Source organism: Leucopleurus acutus (assembly GCF_964270905.1).
Source record: "Leucopleurus acutus genome assembly, chromosome: 12".
NCBI classification, from domain to species: domain Eukaryota; kingdom Metazoa; phylum Chordata; class Mammalia; order Artiodactyla; family Delphinidae; genus Leucopleurus; species Leucopleurus acutus.
The window spans coordinates 64,353,662-64,367,012 of record NC_139154.1 but is presented as its reverse complement, the minus strand read 5'-3'; the positions used below and the strand labels follow the sequence as shown (position 1 = coordinate 64,367,012).

The window sequence follows — 13,351 nt, the reverse complement described above, 5'->3', positions numbered from 1 at the left end:
AAAAAAAAAAAAAAAAAAAAAAAAAAATCGGCTTAGGTTTTGAGAACAGTTACTGAACAGTTACTGAAATTGCATTTTATTCTTTCTTTCCTCCAGGCTGACTTCTCTAAACTTTTCTGCTTACATGTACATTTTTGCTGAAACCTGTAGACTTGTTTTTTAAAAAATAATTATTTTGAATATGTAGTATATGGGAATGATACAAGATTCCAAAGATATAGAAAGATCTTCCTGCCCTAGTTCTAAGCTAACCAGTTACCTTTCCCCAAAATAAGCCATGTTCCAAGTTCTTGTAATTCATTCCATATCCATTCATATAAGAGTAAGTTGAGTGGTATTCTGCTCCACGGGCATATCATAATTTATCAATTCCCCATTGTAGACTATTTTTTGCTGACTTCTACCATACTGGAAAAAATTCTTCAAAAAATATCACTGTAAATAATGTCATTTTCCAGAGGTATGAATATATCAGAACAAATATCCAGAAGTGTAACTGGTGGGTCATAGAGTTTATGCATTGTAAATTTTGATAGATATTGCCAAACTGTTCTTCCTCCAGGGGTTTACCATTGTACTTTCTCACTAGCAATAGTTCAAAGTGCCTTTTCCCATCACTTATGCCAGCACAGTGAGTTACCATCTCCTTCTTTGGTGCCAATCTGAGGGATGAAAAATGCATATCTCATTTGAGCCCTGTAGAGTTCGGGCAATACAGAGTGGTTTCAATTGGATTTTATAGAATGAGTGAAATGACTATTCTGTGATTGTCAGTATATATATATATTTCATACAATTTCCTTTTCTTCTTTTTTTAAAACCACAGCAGTTTGTTTCTAAGTGGCTGGAGAACATTATTTAATTGCTGTATTTTAAACCATATGTTATAATACAGATGTTTAATTTTCAGAGTTTTAAATCACTAAATATTAATTTACAGGTTTTATCTGAGAGAACTGATATTGAACTTTGGGTTTGTGCCAACGTTATTCGTCTCTTTAATGATGATAACACAATTCCCTTCATTATACGTTATCGAAAAGAGCTTATTAATAACCTTGATGCTGATTCCTTGAGAGAAGTTCAACAAACTCTAGAGGAGCTACGGTAAGAAACCTGGGAAGGGATGAGCTTTGTGTAAGGGGAAAGAGGATGTGTGAGCCAATGAGGCGACACAGTGAGGAAGTGAGTGATAGTATATTTTGACAGTTCCAATATTTTGTTTTCTTGATTTATTGTAATCTGGATATAGTCCCCTTCTGACAGAGGAAGCCAGCTCCATTTTACTTATTTAGGGGTGTGCAGAGTCCCTCTGCTGGTGTGTTCATGCATAGCTTGGGCATGTATCTGCAAAAGGTGGTTTGCATTATTAAGAGTCTGTGCCTATGAGTTTGAATGTCATCTTCTCTCACAGAAATGATTTTGCATAATGGAAAAATTAGAACTACCAGCAGGTAACTCAGAAAAATACACTTTAGTCTAAGTCTTCAATAGCTTACATAAAACTGTCCTCTTAATACTGTGAAGTCCCTAAAAGGAGAGTTCTTTGGCTATATAGAGTTTGGTAGGAAATATGTATATTTCCTTTTTCTATTCTTTTATAGGGCATGGTAATTTAATGTTAGTGGATTGTGAGTTTTGTATGGTTATAGAATGGAAAGCACTCTTTAAAAAATTATTCCTCTGGATTTATTGTAATAACTCAGAAATAAGCATATAAAGGCTATAAAACTAACTGTATTCAGTAGAGTTTATTAAAACAGTCTTTACCATGCATTTATTTTTTGCATGTCTCCTACATGCCAAGTGCTGTGTTGTTGCTATGTGTGTTCTTCAACAAGGATATGATTTATATTGGATATAATCTTACCATGAAGCCATTCTAAAAGCACTAAGGGTTATTTTTAGAACGAGCCTAATAAGCCTCTGTGATTTTGGAGGAACTTGCCTCTCACTAACATTTTTACCCCTTTTGTTGAATTTCTTTTAGTGCCAGGAAGATTTAAATGCTAATATGTGGAAAGTTATATTTCATCAAGAGGCAAAATCAATTAGCCAACCCAGAAATATAAATGACTAGTTATTCAAGTGGTTTCAGATTCAGATCACCCAGGACCAGGCTAGTATAATCAAGCACAAAGGGACGCAAACTGGAGACCACAAGTCCTGTCTAAGAGGGGCAGCTGCTACTCATCTCCATCAGATTATAACATGTGGGGTTCTCTACCCAGATTGCTGTATCTTCCTATTTTTGAAAAACTGATAATCTGAATTTTTATGTAAAAAAATTTTGAGGTCAAACAAAATCATCTACAGGCCACATCTAGAAGTCCAGCAATTTGCAAGTTCGGAAGTAAGCTTTCTGTTTGGTTGAAGGCAAATTAATGAAGAAAATCTTAAGGGTTTTGGGATCTGAAATTGGGGAAAGTGTCACAAACAATCAAGAATAGTTTACTTAAAAAAATTAAAGGTATTCTACCAGTTTTTGATTGGGTGGGGGACAAATAGGAGCTTTATGTCAAGATTAACATTATTATTTTCTTTTTCTCTAAAAACACACTTCAGCTGCAACAGAGTTCATTCTCTGGGTATCTATTAATAGAGGAATACATTAAATATTAGTAGAGGACTATTTCTCCAAGTAAGTGGGGGCATTGACTAGGACTTAGAAGATCTTTTTATATCGTACAGAGATTTCTTTTTGGTAATGAGGTATGGTCTCTATTTTTCTTGAGCTCAGCTTTTTCTATAACTAGAGCATTGGTTTTTACCCTATTAATTGCTACTCATAAATGAGTAGTGAAACTAATTTGGTAGGTCATTACCACTTTAACAAAAATGAAATAGAGAATAGAAAATATGAGTGCAGTTTCTGTGGTAAAGGTAAATATTGTTTCATGAAACTATCATGTTTATTAACTGTTTATTAAATATGAAATTGTATATGTGTATATACTGGGTTGCAAGGTAAAAATATTTCTTACTGAGGGTCACTTAAAAAAGTGAATCAAAAAATGATTATGGGGCTTCCCTGATGGCGCAGTGGTTGAGAGTCCGCCTGCCGATGCAGGGGACGTGGGTTCGTGCCCCGGTCCGGGAGGATCCCACATGCCACGGAGCGGCTAGGGCCGTGAGCCATGGCCGCTGAGCCTGTGCGGCCGGAGCCTGTGCTCCGCAACGGGAGAGGCCACAACAGTGAGGGGCCCGCGTACCGCAAAAAAAAAAAAAGATTATGATTATGGATAGTAAGAAACTTCTGTATTTTCTCTAAAGATGCCTTTCCTCTCCCTCATATGCAAGCCAGTAGGTCATTGGCCTTCTGTCAAAATGACCCTAGTAGGCTTCAGCCTCTGAAAACAGTCTTGGGCTACCAGGAATGTAGAAGACACAGAGGTGTGATCTAAAGACTGCATATTCTTCCTCATTAACTTATAATCTTCTGCCTTTCTTTTTTTTCATAAGTAGATTTAGTTTTCTTTTCCATCAGTCATTTTTAGTAATTTATATTATCATCTCTCTAACTTTTGCCCATCATTTTAGCAATACCATTATTAGGCAGAAATTATAAATCGTAACAGGTAATGAAATAGGATGAAAGGCTGTAATAATAATACATTCTAAAGTATCAAGGTTTTGAAAATCAAGGAGAAACTGAAATACTGTTTCAGCTTGAAGGAGACTGTAGACACATAGCAATTACATAAAACCCATTCTTAGCTGAATTCACTATCAAGGACATATATAGGAACAATTGGTGAAACACAAATGAGATCTGAGGGTTAGAATATATCAGTATTATATCAATGTTAATATCAATTTTAATTACCTGCTTTTGATGGTTATAGGAGAAGATTCTTGTTTATAGAAAATACATACTAAAGTACTTGGGGATGATGGTAACTTATTCTCAAATGGTTCAGAGGGGGGGAAAAGTTCTTTTTACCTTACTTACAACTTTTCTGTAAGTTTGATATAGCTTCAAAAAGAAAGTTTTAACATATACGTCTTGTATATTATAAAAGTTTCTATTTTCAGGGCTGTTGCAAAGAAGACTTATAACACAATCCAAAAAATTAAGAAGGAGGGGAAGATGTCTGAGTGCTTGTTAAAAGCCTTGCTGAACTGTAAAACTTTTGAAGAACTAGAACACGTGGTAAGGAATCCTTTTTATCTTTTAATGTAATACTTACCTCAGTATATTATGATTTGGGTCTTATAGTTAAAGAGCTTGAAATAAAAAGCTAAAGTCATCAGCCACCATCATTATTTAATTCAATAAAATATTCTTTATTCAGTAAATATCTATTAAGCACTTTTTTGTGATAGGCACTTAGGTTTATTGGGTTGGCCAAAAGGTTCGATTGTTTTTTCCCATAATATGGCTCTAGTAGCACTTAGTTGTCTTTAACTTCATTCAAAACAATTTTGTTAGATTGTATGTGACAGCTGTCATATCAGCGTGCATTTAAAAAAAGGACTTATCAAAACTGGTGAATTTTTGTGTAGCCATTTTAATATTAAAGATGGAAGGAAAAAAGCAACATTTTCAGCATATTATGCTTTATTATTTCAAGAAAGGTAAAAATGCAACTGAAATGCAAAAAGAGATTTGTGCAAAAAAAGATTTGTGCAGCATATGGAGAAGCTGCTCTGACTGATCAAATGTGTCAAAAGTGGTTTGTGACGTTTTGAGCTAGAAAGTTCTCGCTGAACAATGCTCCACACTAGGGTAGACCAGTTGAAGTTGATAGCCATCAAATCGAGGCATTCATTGAGAACAGCCAACATTATACCACGCGGGAGATAGCTGACATACTCAAAATATCCAAATCAAGTGTTGAAAATCATTTGCACCACCTTCGTTATGTTAATTGCTTTGATGTTTGGGTTCCACATAAGTTAAGCGAAAGAAACCTTCTTGACCACACTTCCACATGCGATTCTCTACTTAAACGTAATGAAAACATTCTGTTTTTAAAACAAATTGTGACGGGCAATGAAAAGTGGATACTGTCCAACAATGTGGAACGGAAGAGATCGTGGGGCAAGTGAAATGAACCACCACCAACCACACCAAAGGCTTGTCTTCATCCGAAGAAGGTGATGTATATATGGTGGGATTGGAAGAGAGTCCTCTATTATGAGCTCCTTCTGGAAAATCAAATGATTAATTCCAACAAGTAATGCTCCCAATTAGACCAACTGAAAGCAGCACTCGACGAAAAGCGTCTGGAATTAGTCAACAGAAAATGCATAATCTTTCATCAGGACAATGCAAGACCGCATGTTTCTTTGATGACCAGGCAAAAACTGTTACAGTTTGGCTGGGAAGTTCTGATTCATCCGCCATATTCGCCAGACGTTGCACCTTCGGATTTCCATTTATTTCGGTCTTCACCAAATTCTCTTAATGGAAAAAATTTCAATTCCCTGGAAGACTGTGAAATGCACCTGGAACAGTTCTTTGCTCAAAAAGATAAAAAGTTTTGGGAAGATGGAATTATGAAGTTGCCTGAAAAATGGCAGAAGGTAGTGGAACAAAAGGGTGAATACGTTGTTTAATAAAGTTCTTGGTGAAAATGAAAAATGTCTTTTATTTTTACCTAAAAACCAAAGGCACTTTTTGGCCAACCCAATACAAAGATGACTAATACATAGTCCTTGTCTTCAAGGAATTCCCAGTTGAGTGGGGGAAAAAGGAGAGTAGGTAACAGAAGCGTAAGCTTAAGGGAGAGTGTGCTGAGCTGGAGGCATAGATGTGAGTGTCTGCAGCATGTAATTGGTATTTGGAACCATGAAAATGCAAGATTTCACTCAAGGAGAGATCATGGGGTAAGCAGGTCAGGATAGACCATTGAGGAACACTAACTTTTGAAGCATGGGTGGAGGAAGGGAGAGCCTAAGAAGGAGACATGGAAAGAATAGTCAGAGAAGTATGAAGAGAATCAGGAGATGATGATACCCATAAAAGATTAAGGAAGAGAGTCATAGAAGGATCAATGATCAATGGTTAAGTAGTTAAATATAGCAGGGAGTTTTGGCAAGATAAGGACTGAAAAATGTATATTTGGTAATTAGAGGATCATTGTGGATCTTTGTGATACCACTTTCAGCAAGGTGTGTGGAAAGAGAAGCCAGGGGGCAGTGGGTTGAGGAGTGAATGTGGACTAAGAAGTAGAAGCATTGTGTGAGGACATCTTTTAGAGGAGCTTGCTTGAGTTGAGGACTTGCAGTCCTGGCAGTCCAAGCACTGAGTTTGTGGGATGAGTGAATCCAAGCAGATAGCTAACTGTAAGCATGTAGAAAAGTATAAAGAGTCTGATAAGGAACAACTGTTTTCATACAACTTGTATTCTCTGTTAGCATTAATCTTTGAAGGAAGAGGAAAGGGTTGAGAAGAGGATGTCTTTAGCATTCTCACATGTCCTCTAATTTTGTGTCCTAATTTTAACTTTTGCTTTTTAAAACTGAATAATTTGGTATGTTTTCTGACTTTTTTTCCTAGTCAGCACCATATAAAACTGGGAGCAAGGGCACCAAAGCCCAGAGAGCAAAGCAGCTGGGATTAGAAGGAGCAGCCAGGACACTGCTTGAGAATCCAGGGGACCTCAATCTGCTCTCTTACATTAGGCCCAATGTTAAAGGTACCAGCTTTACTTAATAAAGAGGTCGTTCCTGTTTCTTTCTTTTTTAATTTGAAAACCTAGGTTAAAAAAATTGTTTCATTAAGTAATGATGATACAAAAGAATATTACAGCATATAAAGAGTAAATAATTCTAATAAAACAAATCCCAGTATACCTCCTGCTTAGCCATTCAGCTTTCCTCTTTTGATGAAGTGCCTGTTCTACTCTTTTGCTCATTTTTCTATTGTGTTGTTTCACTTTTTCTTATTAATTTATAAGTATTTTTTAGATATTCGTGCTCAGTTACATGTGCTACAAATCTTTTCTCCCAGCTTGTAACTTCTCTTTTCACTTTCTTTTATTTATTTATTTGCGGTACGCGGGCCTCTCACTGTTGTGGCCTCTCCCGTTGCGGAGCACAGGCTCCGGACGCGCAGGCTCAGTGGCCATGGCTCACGGGCCCAGCTGCTCCGCGGCATGTGGGATCTTCCCGGACCGGGGCATGAACCCGTGTTTCCTGCATCGGCAGGCGGACTCTCAACTGCTGCCCCACCAGGGAAGCCCTCTTTTCACTTTCTTTATGCTGTCTTTTGGTAAATAGAAGGTCTTAGTTTTATCATAGTTAATTTATTAATCTTTTCAATTTTGTTAATATTTTCTTTTTAGATAATTGCTTCTTTTTCTTTTTAAAGAATTTCCTTTATATCCAAGGTTATAAAGATCCTCCTGTATTGTCGTTTAAATTTTTTATTCTATTTCTAAAAACTTATTTAATTATAAAAATCATATCTACTTTTTGAAAAGAACTTCAACAATTCGGACAGACATGGATTGTAAAGTGAAGTCCTACTTCCACACTTCTACTCTCCATGAATAAAGTGTTTGTCTTTTTCTTAAGTGAATCTTCCTTTCACTTTGTGTGTGTGCGTGCACAGGAGAGAATGAGAGAGGAAGGGGGTAAGGGAGACATATTTCTAAGAAGAACCCAAGGAAAGTGTCAACTGATACGTGTCAAGGTATATTGGTTTTATTGTCAAAATGAGCCTTGGAGTGAGAGCTTTTTGAGTAAGAGTGGCTTTTTCCAGGGAGTAGAAAGGATTGAATGGGGAGATTGATGCTCTGGTGATTACTACTCTCATTCTAGTTCCTTTTAGCCTTCCTTCCTTTAGGCTGGGAGAGTGTCTGTAGGGGGCAGTCTCTGACAACAAAATCTACAGGATGTACTAAACTGTAGAGAATAAGCATACCAAAATCTATGTTTATTTTATATAATCTGGCAAATGTGAATTTGCAATTAAAAAATTAAGTATGTGTCTGTGAAAATATGAATATCTGCTCATACACAAATACACACATCCTAATATCTATATTGAAAAGGGCAATAATGAAAAGAAAAAGCAATGGTAAATATTTGAATTTAGAGATGGGTTGAAATGAGTAAAATTCAAGTTTGTTCTACTTTTTTCGTTATATTTTCAAATGTTTGCAACTTTAATATTTTAATATTAACTGAGACCATATAGCCATGCGTTAAGGTTAGCCACAGTGGGAACTATCTGTGCCCAGTGATGGTATATTTTCTTATCAATAGAATCAAACGTTGGAGCTTTCAGAATGTTAGATGCATAATGATTTATGGTCAGTTTTTATTTTTCTCTTCTGGTCTATTTTCTTTCCTTCCACTCTTCACCTCCTCTGGTACAAAGTTTTCCTTAGTTCACACACATACTGAGTTCCTACTAAGTAGGTTTGATAACATAAGGTTTACAAATTGTTTTCCCCTGAATGATGTGGGCTTTACAAAAGCCCATTGTTACAGTTGCAAAATCTATAATTTCCTCTTTCTAGTCTCTCTCATTAATTGGTCTCATTGTAGGTTCCATCTTTACTACTGACTTCTCACCCTGGTATTCTCATTAAACTTCGGGTAATGATGCTGTGAGGTACTTTTGGACTCCAGGAATGAATGCATAGTGAGTGGTTTTCTAGGATAAAGACTGATCTAGTGAGAAAGCTAGCACAAGAGCAGACACTTACTGACTCCTGACTATGTGCCACAGCTGTTGTAAGTCTTTACATATACAGTCTAACACCTCTCAAAGGTAATTTGTTCCTGAAAATTCCCTCATAGGGAAACTCTCTTAAAATGTAAACAGGATTCCTATTAATTTCAGTGGCCAAATTTCTTTCTTTAAATTTCTTTGGAATAAATGCAGTTACATCATTAGTTAAGATCAGTTATCAGTTATCATAATACAACCCAACAAGGCATTTTCTCTTTATTAATTACTCTGTAAGTTCGTTCTCTTGTCCTCTGTCTTCTGTACTTGTTACTCACTAAAACCATACCCTCAGAAAAACATACTTATGATACTTAGTGCTTGTGTAATTCAAGTTTTAATGGAAGAAAAAAAAGAAGCTTTAATGGAAATAGAGCAATAAAGACAAAAGAAATAAATAATGCATTGCAAATGATCTCTCTCAGTGTATAAGTTGATATTGCAGGAGCCATAATGTACAAGACACACTGCTGTAAATTAGCAAACTGAAAGCACTTGGAGAGAACTTCCTGTGCCATTGGTAGACAGTTCAGCTGTGAAGATGAGCAACCACATAATGGCTCTTGTTTTGTGCTCATTTGAGGTTTGAGAAATTCAAATAGGTCATTGAAAATGTGAATAACTGTCTCATAAGCCAAAATAGGAATATTAATAAAATTATTTGCAAAGGAGAATTTTTGTAACTGGAATGAAATAGTATACCTTGGGATATGACTCTATTAATATATATTTCCTATAACCTATAATGCTTAATCCTATAATGCTTAATCTTTGTAAATACTTCATGAAGTAGATACTATTATTATTCCATTTTTATAGGAAACTGAGGCACAGAGAGAACAAGTAACTTGCCCAGGGTCATACATTTGGTAGATGGTGGAGCCAGGATTAGACCAGGCAGCTGGCTCCAGAGCTGCATTTTTCACCACTAGGTTATATGGTATGTTAAGGTCCTGTATTATTGTTTTTGGAGACTTGATTTTGTTGCTGAGGGAAGCTAGTCACTGCTATGATACTTTTCTGTCTTTTTGTTTGTTTGTTTTTTAAATTTTTATTGGAGTATAGTTGCTTTACAATGTCGTGTTAGTTTCCACTGTACAGCAAAGTGAATCAGCTACATGTATACATATATCCCCTCTTTTTTGGATTTCTTTCCCATTTAGGTCACCACAGAGGATACTTTTCTGTCTTAAGTCTGTCAACTTAGGGTTTTATTTTGACTGGAATAAATTTATTGTGATTTAATTATAGATTTAAAAACCAATCTGTAGTTCTTGCTTTTGTTTTCGCTCTTACCCTTCTCCTAAAGGGCTTTCAGCACTCCAGGATATTGAAACAGGAGTGCAGCATATTTTAGCAGACATGATTGCTAAAGACAAAGACACGCTTGACTTCATTCGGAAATTGTGAGTAACTCTTAGAGTTTTCTGCTTTGTGGACTCATGATGTTAAGGGTCGCATGGTTAGTGCTAACTCCAGTGTTCATTAAAAACTTTATTTTCAGACTTTTAAAAATTAAAATTTTTTTTTTTGGTAGCACAGCTCTCTGCTCAAACAACAGAACCCGAATACATAAAACATAAAAGTAAAGTTGCTTTAATTGAATTCTGGGCAGGGAGCCTGGAACTCTGCCTGTTCATCCTCCTTACCCTGAAGCATCTTAGCAGAGGCCTCTGAGGAACACAGTTTAAAAACCACTGCACTGTGCAGTATATGCTACAGAGAGATTCATAACCATTTAGAATGGGTGGCATTGCTTTTTAAACGTATTGAGTTGTATGCACTAATTTTATAATGTTTACCAGTGGTTGGGTTAACTTGAGAATGTTTAATATCAGGTATGGATAAAAGTGCTGACCTCAAAATGAATTTTAGCTGATGGAGAGAGCAGCTTATCCATAGTATCATAGTCCCAATTTATAAGAGAGTAAAACCCTTTGACCTAGACCCTACTTGGGCTTATGGATTTTATGCCTCATTAAAAAAAGATATTATTTTAAAAACCTTATTTTTAGGCACTCTGTCCTTCCTTTCCTTCTGTGTATCAGAGGACAGGGTTTGGCACAGGTCTACTCTTCCTCTCTCTCCACATCTCTAGCTGTGTGAGCTGTGCAGAGGAGAGTAAAGGTGAAAATGAACCGGTTGACTACTGTAGCTTGTCAGGGTTTTTGTTAATGTAAGGGAGAGAATTTTTCTTTTTCCTCAGTGGCCCTCACAGGAATGAGTTGAAGTAGGAGAATTGTGCAGGTTTTTAAATGTGTTTTTACAGGTAATTATGCTGCTGAAATTTGGTTCAATTTCATAAATTGCCATTGGAAGCTGTCCTAACACATCATCTTGTTTCCCTTCTTTTTAGCTTTTAATTGGTTCTGACTCTCTAACTCAGTGGTTAGAAAAGGATGATATCTAGGCCAGAGTTATTAGTCTCTTGCATAACTGCAGATAGTATCTGAACTCATTTAGGCATTTTATGGGAGGATTGGGTTGAAATATAAATAGATCTGGAACACCTATGCTAGCATGAATAGGTGAGGAGTCCCCTTTTGATGGGTCAATAACATTTTTATAGTTGAGCATCATTAAAAAAAAATCTCATGTGGTAAATCTCATTTAGTTTTTTGTTAATTTTCTTTCTATATAACGTGTTTCTTTACTAAAGCACATGTTAATAACTACTTAATGTTTGAATATTTGTGTATCTGAACAGGTGCCAAAATAGATATATTTGTATCCAGTCATCTCTGGCAAAGGTATCCTCAAAAAAAGTAAATGAAAAAGATGTTGATAAGTTTCTGCTCTACCAGAATTTTTCGTGCAACATAAGAAACATCCAACATCATCAGGTAAATAAGAAAACTGCTTATGCATGCTGATAGTAGTAATAATGATAATACCTCAGATTTGCTTATTTGCTTATACCTCAAATTTGCTTATTTGCTTATTTATTTGCTTATTGAATTTTCAATCAACTATTTTCTTCCTTCATATAAATTTTTATAATATTGTTATATCCTCCCCATTTGACAAATGGGGAACTCAAGACCCACAGAAGTTAGTAAATGACACTGAGACTTACTAGCTGTGCTAACAGTATAACACTTCGGTATCTTGACTCTCTGGCTGGTGATCTTTCTTATTAGAGTTTCCTTCCCAGTATGCTTGGATTTGAGCTCAATTCTGGATCTTTTCCATGTGAAATACAAAATAGGGATAACTGATTTAGAATAAATAAAGTATGAGAGATCTCAGTTATATAAATCATACTCATATCTCAGTCTTTTAATTTCACATTTCATTTTATTAATTTTTATCCTAATTGTAGTTATAGGTTATATATCTACATTGTGGAATGTGGCTTTAAATCATATAGAAAAAAATTTTTTTTACAAACCAAAAATACAATAATACTGACTTTTGTATTTACCTGTGTAGCTACCTTTACCAGTATTCTTTACTTCTTTGTATGCTTTTGAGTTACTATCTAGATTTTATTTCAGCCTGGAGGACTTTCTGTAACATTTCAGGTAGGGCAAGTAAACTCCCTCAGTTTTTGTTTATCTGTAAAGTCTTAATTTCTCCTTATTTTTTAAAATTTATTTTTAATTGTGATAAAATACATATAAACTTTACCATCTTAACTGTTTTTAAGTGTACAGTTTAGTAATGTTAAGTATATTAACGTTGTGCAACCAATCTCCAGAATTTTTTTATCTGGCAAAACATAGATTTTCTGAATATAGAATTCTTGGTTAACAGTTTTTTCTTTCAGCACTTTGAATATGTTACCCCACTGTCTTCTGGCCTTAATGGTTTTGACGAGAAATCAGCTGTTAACCTCACTGAGCCCTTGCACATGATGATTGCACTTGATTTTCTTGCTACATTTAAGATTCTCTGACTTTGGACAATTTGATTATAATTTGTCTTGCTGTGGATCTCTCTGAGTTTATTTTTCTTGGAGTTTGTTGTGATTTTTGGTTGTGTAGTTAGATGTTTCTGATCAAAATTGGGAAAATTTTGGCCATTACTTCTTCAAATATTCTTTGATCCCTTTTCTCCTGGGTCTCCCATTATATGTGTGTTGGCATGCTTGAGAGTGTCCCACAAGTCTCTTAGCCTTTGTTTCTTTCTTTTTTTTCTTTCTTTTAATTCTTCTCAGACTATGTAATCTCAATTGACATATCTTCAAGTTTGCTGATTCTTTCTTCTGATTGTTCAAATATTGAATCCCTCTAGTAAATTTTTCATTTCAGTCATTGTACTTTTTTGCTCAAGAATTTCTCTTTGGTTCTTTTTTATAATACCCAGCTCTTTATTGATATTCTGTATTTGTTGGGATAACATGCTCATGATTTCCTTTAGGACTCTGATTTCCTTTAACTTTGAGCATATTTAAAACAGTTAAAGTGTGTCTAGTAATGCCGAAGTCTGAACTTCCTCAGAGATGGTTTCTGTTAATTTCTTTTTCCTGTAAATGGGTCATATTTTCTTGTTTCTTTGCCTGCCATGTAATTTTTTTGTTAAAACTTGTCATTTTGAATATTATAAGTTGGCAACACTGAAAATCAGATTCTTCCCCCCTCCCCGGCATTTGTTGTTGTTGCTGTTGTGGGGTTTTGTGGTTTATTTAGCGACTTCTAAACTGTTTCTGTAGTCTGTATTCTT

The 13,351-nt window shown here is 35.4% G+C and overlaps 1 protein-coding gene across 2 annotated transcripts in view; it reads left to right on the top strand.

Annotated features, from left to right (window-relative positions):
- Positions 1-13,351, top strand: part of SRBD1 (S1 RNA binding domain 1) — a 222,224-nt gene that overhangs the window by 20,825 nt on the left and 188,048 nt on the right. For both annotated transcript variants that reach the window (XM_082851880.1, XM_082851879.1), the window contains exons 5-9: positions 941-1,107; positions 4,036-4,153; positions 6,506-6,644; positions 9,996-10,092; positions 11,394-11,529. In XM_082851880.1, coding sequence (XP_082708006.1) covers positions 941-1,107; positions 4,036-4,153; positions 6,506-6,644; positions 9,996-10,092; positions 11,394-11,529 — 657 coding nt within the window. The remainder of the gene's footprint in view (positions 1-940; positions 1,108-4,035; positions 4,154-6,505; positions 6,645-9,995; positions 10,093-11,393; positions 11,530-13,351) is intronic.